The 16,164-nt window shown below is 43.8% G+C and overlaps 1 protein-coding gene across 1 annotated transcript in view; it reads right to left on the bottom strand.

Annotated features, from left to right (window-relative positions):
* smc5 (structural maintenance of chromosomes 5) overlaps positions 1 to 16,164 on the bottom strand; it is a 38,715-nt gene that overhangs the window by 17,847 nt on the left and 4,704 nt on the right. Inside the window, exons 6-15 of the mRNA XM_056299009.1 lie at positions 14,532 to 14,672; positions 14,274 to 14,435; positions 13,659 to 13,730; positions 12,306 to 12,561; positions 11,712 to 11,866; positions 9,932 to 10,045; positions 8,770 to 8,864; positions 4,520 to 4,652; positions 3,758 to 3,931; positions 2,931 to 3,100 (exon numbers count right to left, since the gene is read on the bottom strand). Of these exons, the coding sequence (XP_056154984.1) occupies positions 2,931 to 3,100; positions 3,758 to 3,931; positions 4,520 to 4,652; positions 8,770 to 8,864; positions 9,932 to 10,045; positions 11,712 to 11,866; positions 12,306 to 12,561; positions 13,659 to 13,730; positions 14,274 to 14,435; positions 14,532 to 14,672 (1,472 nt within the window). The remainder of the gene's footprint in view (positions 1 to 2,930; positions 3,101 to 3,757; positions 3,932 to 4,519; positions 4,653 to 8,769; positions 8,865 to 9,931; positions 10,046 to 11,711; positions 11,867 to 12,305; positions 12,562 to 13,658; positions 13,731 to 14,273; positions 14,436 to 14,531; positions 14,673 to 16,164) is intronic.

Here is a 16,164-nt window from a genome sequence, read left to right as displayed (position 1 = left end):
ATAATCCTATTTGTAGACTTTCAAAAGGTATTTGACTCGATACACGGGGGAATAATGATGAAAATCCTTAAAGCTTATGACATACCACCAACACTTCACAGCGCTATCAGCAAACTTTATGAGAACAACAGAGCGAGAGTCATCACGCTGGATGGAGAAACAAGATTTTTTGAAGTAATCGTAGGTGTACTACAAGGAGATACCCTAGCCCCGTACATCTTCGCTATAGTACATGACTATGTCATGCGCAAAACTATCAGTGGCAGAGAAGAAGAGCTAGGCGTCCAACTACATAAGCGGAAGAGTCGATGTATCGCACCAATCACAATTACTGACCACGACTTTGCCGATGATCTTACACTCCTCATGGAAGAAATTGAGCATGCACAAGAAATACTCACATGCCTAGAACATCAAGCTGGAAAGTCGGACTGCATTGCGATGCAAAGAAAACAGAATTGCAAGCTTATAACCGAGAAGAACTGGTGATCATAAAAGCTAAAGATGGCACTACAATAAAGGAAGTGAAGAACTTTAAATACCTTGGAGCACTGACTGAAAGTACAGAAAAGGACTTTGCTGTAAGAAAAGCACTTGCCTGGAGTGCGTGCCATAAGTTGAGAAGAATATTGACCTCCATGCTGTCAAGAAAGATAAAAGTTAGACTTTTTGTGGCAACTGTTGAAACAGTTTTATTCTATGGTGTTGAGACCTGGACAGTCACAAAGTCTCCACAGAAACAGCTAGATGGACACTATACTAGGATGCTTAGAATGGCTGTCAATGTATCATGGAAGAGACATCTGACAAATGTATAGCTATATGAAGACTTCCCTATGGTATCCACAAAAGTGCAACAGAGAAGGATGTGTCTTGCAGACCACTGCGTGCGTCTCTTAAGTTAACTGATAAACATTTGCACTTAAACATGAGAAATGTGGAACTTTAGTGAATAGTGAACTTTAGGTCTATTTTTATTCTTTACACCAAAAACAATAATAGAAGAGTAATAATACTAAAAACAAGAATAGAAGAGTAATAGAAGCAAGGTTAAGAGGAGAGGTGATGATTAGCTAGCAGCAGTATGGTTTCATCCCATGAAAGAGCACTACAGATGCGATGTTTGCTTTGAGAATGTTGATCGAGAAGTATAGAGAAGGCCAGAAGGAGTTACATTGTGTCTTTGTGGATTTAGAGAAAGCATATGACAGGGTGCCAAGATAGGAGGTGTGGTATTGTATGAGGAAGTCAGGAGTTGCAGAGAAGTATGTAGGAGTGGTGCAGGATATGTATGAGGGAAGTGTGACAGTGGTGAGGTGTGCGGTTGGAACGACAGATGGATTCAAGGTGGAGGTAGGATTACATCAAGGATCAGCTCTGAGCCCTTTCTTGTTTGCAATGGTGATGGACAGGTTGACGGACGAGATCAGGCAGGAGTCTCCGTGGACTATGATGTTTGCGGATGACATTGTGATCTGTAGCGAGAGTAGCGTGCAGGTTGAGGAGAGCCTGGAGTAGTGGAGGTATGCACTGGAGAGAAGAGGAATGAAGGTCAGTCGGAGCAAGACGGAATACCTATGCGTGAACGAGAGGGAGGACAGCGGACAGCGGTGAAGAAGAGAGTGCAGGCAGGGTGGAGTGGGTGGAGAAGAGTGTCAGGAGTGATTTGCAACAGAAGGGTACCAGCAAGAGTTAAAGGGAAGGTTTATAAAATGGTTGTGAGACCAGCTATGTTATATGCTTTGGAGACAGCGGCACGGATGAAGAGACAGGAGGCAGAGCTGGAGGTGGCAGAGTTGAAGATGCTAAGATTTTCAGTGGGAGTGACGAAGAAGGACAGGATTAGGAACGATTATATTAGAGGGACCGCTCAAGTTGGTAGGTTTGGAGACAAAGCAAGAGAGGAAAGATTGAGATGGCTTGGACATGTGTGGAGAAGAGATGCTGGGTATATTGGGAGAAGGATGCTGACTATGGCGCTGCCAGGGAAGAGGAAAACAGGAAGGCCAAAGAGTGGGGTTTAAGAATGTGATGAGGGAAGACATGCAGGTGGCTTGTGTGACAGAGGACGATGCAGAAGACAGGAAGAAATGGAAATGGATGATCCGCTGTGGTGACCCCTGACAGGAACAGCCGAAAGTAATAGTAGTTTACTAAAAACAATAGATTGTTTTTAATTTAAATGTCTTTAAGAGCTCATTAATAAAACTGCCAAATCATATTTTAGTTGCTTTTTGAGTTGATATAACTGTAACTGATTATGTTAAATGGGCACATATCATCTCATTATCATGTCTTAAATGGGCATATATCGTCTCATTATCAATTGCAGGGCCCTGAACTGAATTAAATCAAAATTGTATCGTGGCAGACTGTGATATCAGTAAATATCATAACATTGTCCAAAGAATTGATACAATATCATATTGTGATGAAACTTGTGATTTGCACTCCTAAAACCAGCACAGAAAATGCATCTCTAAACATTTGGGATGCACCGCTTTCATGCAGTCAAGCAATAACAGTATGAAACACAGATGTTCATTTCCCCAGGTGTTTCAGTCAATATTGGAATATGTCTGACCAATATTAATGGAATATGTCAACTGTAGTGATGTCCATTTGTGTTCTGTAGTTATCACATTTGTTCTCGTCAGCCACTATCAGATACACCCTCAATGTTTTGTGAATTGCACGTCAACCTCCATAGTATTTACCTATCATTTGAGTTCTCTGTGTTTTGCTTCTTTTGTTCAGAAAGCAATTAGTTATTACGTCAAAAGGTGTCACATAATACAGGAACAGACAAGACAACTCATTGATAAAAGACATTATGCCATCTCTTCTTGGTTCCAGTCAACAGTGAAGCTGCAGTATTTGGGACAAGCCACAACCTGGGCCAACTCTGCTGGCCAACTTTTAGTACAAACCTGTCTTGCTTGGTTTGGATTTTCTGCTCTAGTTGCCTTTTTTTGCCTCTCATTTCTGAGAGACGCTTTTTCTTCTCCCGGAGCTCATTGTCTTGACGCTCCAACATGGCAGCTTGTTGCTGCAAGGCACCCAACCGTTCATTTATGTCCGTTAGCCTCACCTTACAGGCCTAGAACAGGGGACAGTGAAGAATACTGTCAGCAGTTCACATATATGAGGTAGAGTGGTCATGCGGTGAGTAGGGGCAGAGAGCCCTTCATCTGAAGGACGCAAGTGTGAGCCTCTGCATCAGCAAGTGTCGACCATGCCGGAGTGCTCTTAATTTACAAAACTAAATCCCTGGCAGCTCAAGGAGTGCTGATCTGTCGTGCAGGTTCTGACCTCCCATTATAATTAAGCATTGCATTGTTATTTTCGGGAGCTATATCCATGGGAAAGATAACACAAATGTCTTGATAAAGGTCGTACTGACCTTAATGCCAACATTTAAACTCAATGCAAGGATTCTGTGTGTATGGGATTTTCTTGTTTTTGTAAAGATACAAAAACTGTCACAACTTCTGAGCTCACTACTGTCGGTTCTCTATTTTGTCCAGTAGTTACGTTCACCTGTTCTGCCAGATCTAAATCTTCTATGATTAGGTGGCAGGAATGCCCGACAGTGCAGGACACTGAAGCCAGACATGTAGTGTCAGGGATGAGAGGATGGAGCAAAAGTCCTGAGTCAGATTCAGGGCTGAGTTCATCTGATGTGTGCTTATCTGGAGCAGTCATGATGCAAAACCACCTTAAGAAAAAGGCAGGATTCTGAATGTCTGTTACTCACATTCATCTGTTGCTCCACCCTGCGTTTCTCCTCAGTGTCCACGGTGATGATGAGGTACTTGGAGGGGTGTATTGCGGAGTTACTGGAGCTGATCTTGTTGGAGTACAACGACTTCTTCACCGTATATCTCTCATTTGCTGTGTACAGAATCTTGATATACGGTTCCTCGATCACCTGAACCACATTGACAAGCAAGGGGATTAACTTACCATTAGAGTACAATACAAAAGGGTGAGCTGTATGTGTGTGTGACAGGTACTCCACTGAAAGCCACGTGATACATTTTAAGGGTAACAAAAGCTTTTCATTTGTTGAATTTTGAGGTACATTCTGTATTTCAAAATTCGATACCTTTCCCAGATCTTAACTCTCCTCACTAGATTTGAGGTTTTCGGTTGGTGTTCAGTATTATTTAAGTTGATAGTAAACTATGTTGATAGCCCACAGTAAATATGTTGTGTTACTCCAGAGATAATTATTCTTTATGATAAGAAACACTGCAATATTTGAGATGACTTAAGGTCTGAAACCATGCAAAAATGTGATGTGAATGTATAGTAAATGGATACTGCCCAACAATATATTTCCATCATTTTCCTAACTTTTCTGCAATTTCCAACCTTTAAGATTCCATTTTCCAATTCTTTTTCTATACGTCTTCAGATGCTGCAGCTTTGCATAGGAATGCTGACTTTCACTTTGTGAGGTCCCACAAGTGTCCCAGAACATATAAAGTTGAATAACACTGAAACAGGAACTGACCGTTTTGATCATGTCTTTGGTCTGGGAAGTCCCCACAGGAATGTCATGCACCCTGTACTGATGGCAAAGGTAGCTCATCACCTCATCAGGGGCATCAAACAGCTCACGCAGATAGGAGAAAAACCCAAAGCGCCTGAAAAAAAAAAAGATTTTATTTATGTATTGTTCAGGAAGGGAGAAATCTGTTTTGGACACAGAACATCAACTGATGATGTGTCCTGGCACCTTGGCAGACATCTCCAGCTTAATCTCCACTGAATCTGTTGCAGTGCAAACACTAGGGATTTTAACAACCAGTCCTTTTTTTGAATCTTGACTATCTGGAGTAAACCAGTGACTGCTGCGAAAGGGCAGCTGACAATCAGGGAAAGACCAGATGATGGCCTGGAAAGACTGCTGACAGGAGGGAATAGACCCCAACGGGGCTGGTATGGGCTAGCGACTCATACTAGCAGGACCCAGCGCTAGCTAGCGTTCCTGGATCCACCCAAATTGCTACGAAAACTTTAAGGAAAAGAATACCCCCAGAGTCTGCGAGAGCGGGGGCGCAAGATGACTCACAGGTGGATCACACGGTAATGGAACAAGGAAAGGATTTGACAACAAGTCGGACGACCAGCACTGCAACCGATGGATCATCAGCACTGGCAGGACAAAAGCTGCACAGCTCCATCTGTGGCTGGTCAAAGGTTACATCAGTGAAGGGTCTTAAGATCCATCAAGGCAAAAAGAAGTGACTTAGTGAGCTCAGTAAGGGGCCTCGCATTGACCAATACTTTTTAAGAAGTAGGCCAAATCAGTCGAGTGAAGCCCGGAGGCAGGAGAACCCCCACAGTCCTCAGGGTATCAGCACCCCAGACGAAGTTCAGCTTTGCATAGACCCTCCAGTGGACTCCGGTCTGGAGCCCAGCCAGCCACAGCCAGCAGCAGAGAGGAAGATGGAAGGAAGAAAACCTCAAATCCTGTGGCCCAAGTCCAGCCATAAGATTGAGTGGGAGACCATCAACTCTGACCTTGTAGGACCTTGTAAACTGGAGAACACGGGACCCATCATTTACAGCTATGGCGTAGAGAGATTTGGGGTAAAGGAGAAGATAACCAGTAGGCAGAAAGACCCTTCAACCCAGCCCAAACCCAGGAGGCAGCGGGAAATTGACAGGTTGGTGAAGGAGAAAAGACAACGGAGGAAGCAGTGGAGGAAGGCCACAGAGGGAGAGAGGGTTGGGCTTGACGCACTGCAGGCTGAAATAAAGCAGCGTTTGACAAAGCTGCGAAGAGCAGAACACCTCAGACGACAGCATAAGAGGAAAGAACGGGCTAGGACTCGTTTCTACAACAACCCTTACAGCTTTGTGAAGAGCCTTTTTGACAGCAAGAAAAATGGGAGCCTTAGAGTCCCCATACGAGATCTGGAAGAGCACCTAAAGAAGACCTACTCTGATGTCCGGAGACATGAGCCAGTCACCATCCCGGATGACATGCCACCAGTTCACCCACCTGACCACCATATGGACACAAGACCCCTCACATGTAGCGAGGTGGAGAGGACGGTAAAACATGCAAGATCGATGTCAGCTCCTGGGCCCAATGGTATTCAGTATAGACTCTATAAGAACACTCCTGGAGTCCTGAAATACCTCTGGAAGCTGATGAAAGTGGCATGGCAGAAAAGAGTCATACCCAGGGCATGGCGAAGAGCAGGAGGCATTCTGATCCCCAAGGAGAAGAACTCTTCCTGCATCAGCCAGTTTCGCCAGATCAGCCTTCTTAATGTAGAGGGAAAGATATTTTTTAGTGTGATTGCCCAAAGGCTCTCCACATTCCTGCAAAGAAACAACTTTGTCGATACATCAGTGCAGAAAGCCGGGATCCATGGCTTCTCAGGATGTCTGGAGCATGCTAATATCATCTGGCACCAGATACAAGCTGCCAAGAAAGAACGGAGAGACCTGCACGTGGTTTTCTTAGACCTTGCCAACGCTTTTGGATCAGTTCCTCACAAGATCCTGTGGACGGCATTTGATTTTTTCCATGTCCCCAAAAATATCACAGAGTTGGTCAAGACCTATTTTCAGGATCTCCAGTTCTGTGTCACAACACAGAACACCACCACCACTTGGCAACATCTGGAAATGGGCATTATGGCGGGCTGCACCATTTCCCCTCTGGCGTTCACCATGGCAATGGAGCTCGTCATCCGTGCATCTCGATGGGTGGTGGGAGGCGAAAGGTCCAGGAATGGCCTGCGTCTTCCACCAATCCGGGCGTACATGGATGACTTGACCACCAAAGCAACAACAAAACCATGCACCAGGCGCCTGCTGCAGAAACTCCAGGAGAACATCAAGTGGGCACGAATGGAGTTTAAACCAACTAGCAGATGAACGGTTCTGCATTAGTGATCAACCAATCCCCACAGTCCGGGAGAAGCCCATCAAGAGCCTCGGACAGTGGTACAATGCAGACCTCAAAGACACCCAGCAGCTGGAGCAACTTCGCCAGGATACAATAAGTGGCTTCAGGCAAATCAACAACACTGCACTGCCCGGGAAGTTGAAGCTTTGGTGCTTTCAGTTTGGGCTGCTACCCCGACTCATGTAGCCAATAACCATGTACGAAGTCTCATTATCTCATGCCAATCGCTTAGAGAGGCTAGTGAACTCGCAGGTGAGGAAGTGGCTTGGACTGCCAAAGTGCCTCAGCAGTGTTGGACTCTACGGCAATGGAGCCCTCGCACTGCCAATTTCCAGCCTGGTTGAGGAATTCAAATGTGCCAAAGTGAGGCTGGACATGTCCCTCACAGAATCCCGAGACCCGGTAGTGAGAGGAGTTGCTCCAACCCTAGCAACAGGGAAGAAATGGACCCCGGCTGCAGCTGTACTGGAGGCGAAATCTGCCCTCCGCCACCGAGACGTAGTAGGCCATGTTCAACAAGGCAGAGGCGGCCTTGGCCTGGGAATAAAAACACCTACCTGGCAAAAGGCGACTACTACCGAACGGCGAACTATGGTGGTTGAGGAGGTTCACCGACAGGAAGAAGCAGCCAGATGTGCTAAAGCCGTAGCACAAGCCAAACGGGGCCGCTGGATGAGGTGGGAGGGTGTTGAAAAGAAGAAACTCACATGGAGTGAGCTCTGGAGCATGGAATCAAACAGGCTGAGTTTCATCATCAAGGCCACATATGATGTCCTGCCCTCTCCCATAAATCTAAATCTCTGGTTGGAGAGAATCCATCTTGCTCCCTGTGTACAGCCCCAGCAACCCTCAAGCACATCTTGGTTGGCTGCAAGACCAGCCTTACCCAAGGCAGATACACCTGGCGACACAATCAGGTGCTCAGGTGCTTGGCAGCTGAACTCGATTGCAAGAGGGTTTCCACCAATGCCCAACCCTTCAACAACCAGGAAGGGCCCCGGCGGTTTCCAGCTTTCGTTCGGGAGGGGGATAAACTGAAGGCCAACCCTTCACTTCCCAACTTAGGCTCACTAAACTCAGCCAGGGATTGGGAAATGCGAGACTTAGGCCAGAAGCTCATCTTCCTGACAGAGATGGCAACAACCACCTTGCGACCAGACCTCGTCCTCTGGTCCAATTCTAACCAGCTCGCTTATATCATTGAGCTGACAGTCCCCTGGGAGGATGCAGTCGAAGAAGCGTAGGAGCGTAAGAAGCTGCGGTACGCCAACTTAGCAGCCGAAGCAGAGGACAGAGGCTGGAAAGTGAAGGTGCACCCTGTGGAGGTGGGTTGTAGGGGCTTTGTTGCCAGCTCCACAGCAAAACTCCTGAGGGAACTAGGAGTCAGGGGGCAGGCCCACAGGAGAGTGATCAAAGAGCTAGCCAATATTGCTGAGAGGACTAGCCACTGGATCTGGCTCAAAAGGAGAGACACCGTCTGGGCTGCCAAGGTGAACAGCTAACCACAGGTCACACACCCAGGACCGATCAACCTGTGGTGGGCCTGCCTCAGCAGAGGGTGTCTTGTGATAAAAGGCCGAAACACCCTGTGATGCTGAGGTACACAACTGATGATGTGTCCTGGTGGTGGCAATGTCACCTTGGCAGACATCTCCAGCTTAATCTCCACTGAATCTGTTGCAGTGCAAACACTAGGGATTTTAACAACCAGCCATTTTTTTGAATCCCCTTGCTACTTTAATTAAGCTTATTTGAGCACAGTGACAGAAGAAAGTGAAAAAACGCAAGTTTATATCATGACTTAAACAAGTTTAAGATCATTTTTTCCCCCTCACCTCAGGGACTCGATAGGTCGAGATGGTAACCGATTGGAACAAGACTCCACTGGCGCAAGGATGGAGTTCACTTTCAAGCTCATTCTGTCACGAACCTGAAGGTCAGGAAACAAATGTGTCAAAAAAAATAAGCTTTATGAAGGTTTAAGCTGAACAAAGTTGAATGGATGAATTTAGGCTGCCACTAAATTCAATCATCCTCATTAAAACCACAATCCCTAAGTTCATCTTTTTTTCTTTTTTTTTTTTTAACTTGCTGACACCTATGGATAACATGCTAATTGCAGTGGTGTTTAAGCAAACCAAATTCAGAAATCCAATTGAAAGTCGCCAGTGGAGTTGTGTCAGTACCTTTCCCACCACTGTCCAAACATGGTTTGATTCAAATTTAGCCACTGACATTGTAGTATCTATTGGCAGCAACAACAATTATCCCTCCTTATTTGGCTGCTATAATGTTGCTTACTATTGATGAATGGTGATATAATGTTGTGCCCTATCTTTTTTTCTGTCAAAGTCCTGCTTGACAGCAACCAGTAAATGAGCAACTACCAAATCATTCATGATTTGGATATTGCTGAACTAGCCACTCTCTTAAATATGCCGGTAATAGAAAGTATCAAAAGTGGTATTTGACTACATGTAACTCTATCGGATGTAGCTTTTGCATTTTAGCTTTGAGAAACTCGATTAAGTGGTCAATAAAATTCCATCGTAGCAGAATTCATTTATTAATTATTTGATGTGGGGCAACTCAGTTGTTTTGTGAATATAAATTCTACCCCAAAGCAAGAAATAGAGTTCAGACAATAATTAACTACACATCGTACCTTCGGTTCATTGTAATTTGAGAGAATTAGAACAATACATTGTGTAGAATTGAGGACAAGAGTGACATTTCCATTTAAAGGGTAAGACTTGGCTGCAGGAATACTGAACCACAAATAACACATATTAAAGTCTGTGTTTGCAAGTTTTAAGAAAGAGTTATTGACAAACCCTGCCCAAAATCATCTCAAATATCCTAGAAATAATGAATGCCGCATAATTCAAAATAAAAATGGATCTTCTATATAAAAGTTTGGATTTGCCTGCAGGGAAGCTGAACCACAGTCAGTTCTCATGCTTCCACATGTCATTCGCAAAACTCCAGTAATCTGACCTCAGTCATGAATTTCTCCCTGTCGTCCTGCCTTTGGAAGACAAATGCCCGCAGGTCCTGGAAGGCGATGTGGTTTTCCACGTACTTGGCATATTGATGGTCCTTCACATTGATCTGGGGAACAGAACAGAGAAACACATTTTCAAAACATGTTTTATGGAGTTTGGCAGAACCTTTGTCAAACACATCTTAACCAGTAAGCTCTCACACACAGAATGTTAAAAAAAAAAGAAGAAACAAAGGTTTAACAGGCACATTCACACCAAGGACTGCAAAATATGGGCTAAACATACCAAAATTATATTGACAGTATGGGGATCATATCACAGAACATTGAATCAGTTCATCTGTACACAAGGTTTATTGAGAGAAATGTGTCATCACTCATCTCAGTGACCTCTTCAGTCTCAAGTGACGGCAGGTGTCCTCACCCTTATAAACAATATAGCGGCATAACGAGCGAAAACAAGGATTGGTTTCATATGCTAAATACCGTGACCATTAACTAGAGTTTCAATGGCAATGTGTACTATTCACAGAGGATTTGGGAATAGCTGCAATCACAGCATTGTAAGACGGCGACAAATGTAGCCCCCCCCCCCCCCGGTTCAGTGATGGTTTTTCCCTCTTAACATACATGGCCTCTTTGACTTCCCGTTCAAACCAGCGTTCCTCTTGATCAAGGATGTGTACATCCTCATCCTCGAAAGAGTGGCCACTGGCCTATAGATGGATGTAGACTGTGGAGTCCTGGCTCTTCTGTGTTGTGCCATCCTCTTGGCCAGCGTCTGTTTGGTTTCCCCAATGTACCATTCACGGCAATCATCCTGGGACTTAACAGCTTATACTATATTGTTCCGTTTGTGCCGGGGCACCCGATCCTTGGGGTGGACCAATTTCTGGCGCAGCGTGTTTTGGGGTTTGAAAGCAACTGAGCCTCCACGTTTGGAAAATAATGCGTCTCAACTTTTCCGACACTCCCGCCACATAGAGAATCACCACTGGTTCACACTTACAGCTGTACAGTGGCATACATGGTCACAGCAATTTGCATATGAAACCGATCGCTGGTTTCAGTAGTTATGCCACTGTATTGTTTATAAGTGTGGGGATACCTGCAATCAGTTGAGACTGAAGAGGTCACTTAGATGAGTGATGACACATTTCTCTCAATAAATGTTGTGTCCAGATGAACCGATTCAACTTTCTGTGATTTTCTTACCTGGATTATTGAGCATGCATAAAGACATATGGGGATCATAGTAATAATTCTTCGCAGAATTAGATTAAACTTTAAGGGTCCTCATGTGGCAAGAAAATGAAATTTAGCCAGGCAAAGAAAAAAAAGATAAACACAAATGTAAAATGCAAAAAGGCAGAAAGGGGACATAAAAAAAAGAAAAACGAACTAGAGTTAAATTACAAAAACTTGATTTATATGTAATAATACCACATGTACATGGTGTGCAAGCCGCAGCTGATCTGGTCAACATTCACACAACACTAAGGCCCGTTGACCTGCATATGCTAATTAACATCAAGTAAATTGAGAAGATAAAACAGATGTACATATGCTGGGTGCAAAGGCCACTGAATTTCCAACTGACAAATCTCAGTTGTACACCATTTCAGGAGAGGACAATTTTCTCACATTTTACTCAGTAATTGTGTGCATTATAGATATCAAATGGCCTATCACTGTAATATAGATATTGCATTTTCATGCACTTTCATACCGCAATGAAATGTAAATTGGAAAATTATGTGGAGTCAGACTCACCACTAGCATCATGGGTTCATAGACATTTCCTGAGAAGATGTGTCGGTTTTGCCTGAGCCACTGGATGGCAGTATGTGAGTCTTTGTGACGTCCCTTCAGTTTCTCCTCTTTGGCACTCAACATGTTGTTCATCTTGCTCAGTCTTTCTGCCAGCACTAGTAGAGAGAATAATCATGGTCTATGTCAATGACAGAATGCACTCCTGTAACACCACGATGATGATGATGCCAGCTGGTAACACTCCAATTTATCTGCCAATTCCTGTCTCTGTGAAAGCTGCTCTAGAGAAAAGCATCTGTAAAGTCAGTAAATGTAATAAAACGCCACTGAAACTGATACTACCAGCATTAGTGGTGCCATTCCTGTTGTGTCCCTTATGCTAAAAATGGATTAAACCATGGTTAAGTGATGATTTTTGGATAAAACGGTCTACTAAATGGCATGCTTTTCTAGTAATATCAGGTCATACTTACATGGGTTATTATAAATACACTCATTCACAACTGATGAACAAAATATATAATAGCTGTTGGACCATATATAAAATTATATGTGAATGAAATTTGCATGTGTGTGTGTGTGTGAAGCTCGCACTTCTGGACTCTGCAATGAAGTTGTCTCTCTCTCTTTGCAGGTCTGCCCTCTCTCCCGCCACTTGGGCCCTCGCTGTCTGGTTGCTCCTCAGCTCAGCACTGAGTGCATCAATAAGTGGGACCAGATCCGGTTGGTCGCTTAAGTTTGCAAGCTCTGCCTTCAGGTCGTCAATTATCCGCTTGGTGTTGCTGATTCGCTTCTGATGGTCCTCCTCCTCCATCTGTTTTAGCCTCAGATCCTGTTTGATATCCTCAATCTATTGATGTAGAGAGGAGGCTGAACAATTATTCACTTAAGAAAATTATATTTCTACTGATTAAATCACTAAAATCTTACCTTTCCAGTCTCACTTTTACTTCATGAAAGTTTTTATTGTGGGGATATCTTTTTTGGTGCCATTAGTCGGTCCATGTCTTTGTCAGTCAAAAATGTAATGGAAAAATTGTGGCAACAAATAGCAAGACATTTTCAGTAAGATTGCCCCTAGATGACCTAATCAGTTCAATTCAATTTACTGTCATTAAAAACAATCTGCAGGCACATGTTAAAAATTAAATAAGGGCTGCGGCCTTGCCAAACAGTGCAAGACAACATACACAAACACAGCAAACACAGTATAAGCTATAAACAGATGAAGACCAAAAGTGAAAAATAAGTTAAAAAAAGAGCACGAGTACGAAAATATTTAAAAATATCCACAGACACTCAGTGGGTAGCCAGGTTCAGGTGGGCAACAGCTTGGGGAAAGAAGCTATTTTTAAGCCTGGTAGTGTGGGCTCTGAGGCTCCTGTAGCGCCTCCCAGAGCGCAGGGGGGAAAACAGTCTATGCTTGGGGTGGGTGGGATCTCTGCTGATGCTGAGACCCCTTCGAAAGCAGCGTTTGTGATAAATGTCTTTCATGGCTGGGAACTGGGTGTGAAGAGGCTCATAACAGGATGGCAGTAGGGTTGGTGAGTGGGGAGACCCTTCAGAGGACCTGTAAGACTGTCTGAATGCAGGCATCTACTAAGCTGGTATGCCCTTGTTCAAGCCACTGATGTTATGTAGCTGACCCCTCAATCTGACCTCCTTGTGTGTGTGTGTGTGTGTGTGTGTGGGTACGAAGGCAATTTCCCTGGTTGTAACAATGGAATATCTCGATAGAGTTTCAAATGAAAACGGGTTGAAACAATGACATCTGGTTGAGTCTAAAAGCCTTGCTGCAATATTTTGAACAGATGGAGACAATAATGAGGGCTTACAAGTCAAGTAAGGTTCTCTTCACAAATCTAAAAGAGGAACACTGGACAAATCAGATGACATGGTTCAGTGTTTGTTTTTCATTTAAAACAGTATCAGAAAAACAAGTCCTGCCTCTTTGTTCTTTTGGTCCAGCTGGTCCTGTTCCTGTTTGCACTTCTCAGATGCCTCTCTGATCGCAGCAGTCTGAAAAAAGTCAATACCGTCACCATCATCATGCTGTTACAAACACATTCCCCCCCTACATACAAAGATTAATGTGCCCTTGATGGTCAGACTGAAAAAAAAAAAATCAATATCATTATCATGCTGTGAAACACCTCCCCTCCGACATACAAAGATTAATGTGCCCTTGATGAAATTTTTAAAAGTTATACATTTTTAAAGAGCTATCTGTAACCAACTCCATTCAATAATCTCTAAAGGAGAAATATACAGACCCATGTCTAAATCACTGATCTCCACTCAAACTAATAACTCAGTAATGGTATACCATTTCATCCATTTCAAGTGCAGTGCAACGCTTCAGATATGAACACATGAAAAAATCAAATATTAGTTTTCAGGGGCTAACATTTATCCCTGCATTAACCAAAAAACTTCTACAAGATTCACTGGTCATATCTGTTACCTAGGTTTTCTATAGTGGCGATGTGATTTTATGTACCCGTGTCACACAAAACTTTCTCACTCCCTCTCTCACCCACCTACCCACCCACTATCTCTGACCTTGGCATTTATTTGCTTCTCGGTGGGCTTAAGCTGATTGTCGATCGCCTGAACTTTCTTTAGCAGTAGTGCCTGGGCCTGCTTCAGCACGAAGAGCCGCTTCTTGGCCTCCTCACGCTCCTTCTTCACACCCTCAAGCTCCTTACGAGCAGTCTCGTACTCCTGGGAAAAGTACAGAACAGAAACGATGTTGTCAAACACGCACACAAGGAAATGCACGCGAGCGCGCACACACAGTTTTTATTCTGGATCACTCACCAACCATGGTTTCTTCTTCTCCAGCAACTCGATCATGTCCAGATGCCTCTTCTTTTCATAGTAATGATTCACATCGAGTTTATTCCTCTCATTCCGCTGTCTGGCCCTCTCCAAGAAGTTTCCCTTGTCCTCCACTACGTTCTAAAACAAAAACAAAATTATGGTCAACACAGAACATGCATCCCTAAAAAAAACTTACGCTCTGAAGTAGGTTATTTTATATTGTTTTGACATGGAAAGTGGTTTACAGTCAGAGGTAATCATTGATGGAATGTTGCGGATATTTTATTAGCAAGAGTCGTGCTTCTTTTTCTTTTTTACAGAAAAGAAAAATTAAGTCCGTGAAAGCCAATGACGCTACAATTCAAATGTTTAACTGTTCAGTTACTTAGCTGCACACACACTCATGCACTCATGCTCCTGTAGCTCATGATCACTCGCAGCATGAATCAGTTGAATACGTAGCACTCCAGCATAGGCCGATTGATACTGGCAAATAAATTATGAGCTATGTTTTTTCCAATATATGTCGCAATATTTAAGACTTAAAAGGAGTGGATATATGATATACTATATCAGATAGATATCCAGATATGCAACTTTTAACTTTCAAAGCTCCATTTGCAAAGAATTTATCACTCTCGCAATTATTAAGGTAGCAAGAGAAGGAAAGAAAGAAGAGAGAAGAAAGAAAGACACTTTATTTGACATAGCATTCTTACAACGAACTGGTTCTCAGCATTTAACCCATCCTATTGTATAGGGGCAGTGGGCAGCTGCAGTGCCGGGGGACCAACTCCAGTTCTTTTTTCCATTGCTTTGGTTAGGGGCACACGCAGGAGTACTAACCCTAACATGCATGTCTATTTGATGATGCAAGGAAATCGGACCACCCAGAGCAAACCCACGCAGACATGGGGAAAACATGCAAACTCCACACAGAAAGGACCTAGGATGGCCTGGGGTTCGAATCGGGAAGCTTCTTGCTGTGAGGCAACAATGCTAACCACTGGGCCACCGTACCGCCAGCAAGATAGTTGTTCCAAAAAGTCATTCAATCAGACTAAATTATATTATTTGTCAGATGCACTAGAATAATTTTCTTTAAGAGTCGTCATTGAAAAAGAGGCCCTTGCTAGATTTCATTTTCTACCATCAATAAGAGTTTTAGCCTAACATGACTGTTAGGCTCAACTTTTCTTACATTGCATTTTTCGCATTGTGACTATTGTGTATGTGTATATTGTGATGTCAAGTCTGAAACAATATGTGTCCCCATAGCGTAGCGGTCAATTTCTTTTTTTTCCTCAAATTTATTTCTGATTTCTCCCAATTTAGTGGCCAATCGATCCCTATTTTAGCTCAAACACCCACCCTCGTACTGCATGCGTTCGCCAACTGCATCTCTCTGGCCGGCAGTCTCGAAGGAGATGCCTCCCCGCTTTTGTGACAAGGTGAATCCAGGCCGAACCACTGCTTTTTCCGACACACCCAGAGACGCATTCATGTGACAAACACAAGCCGACTCCGCCCCCCTCCCAAAGACAGCGTTGCCAATTATTGCTGCTTCATCGAGTCCGGCCATAGTCGGATCTGACGAGACCGGGGCGCGAACCCTGGTCCCCAGTGGGCA

Source organism: Lampris incognitus, chromosome 2 (genome assembly GCF_029633865.1).
Source record: "Lampris incognitus isolate fLamInc1 chromosome 2, fLamInc1.hap2, whole genome shotgun sequence".
Classification (NCBI taxonomy): Eukaryota; Metazoa; Chordata; class Actinopteri; order Lampriformes; family Lampridae; genus Lampris; species Lampris incognitus.
The sequence above is the reverse complement of the archived record's forward strand: the minus strand, read 5'-3'. Positions and strand labels throughout refer to the sequence as shown.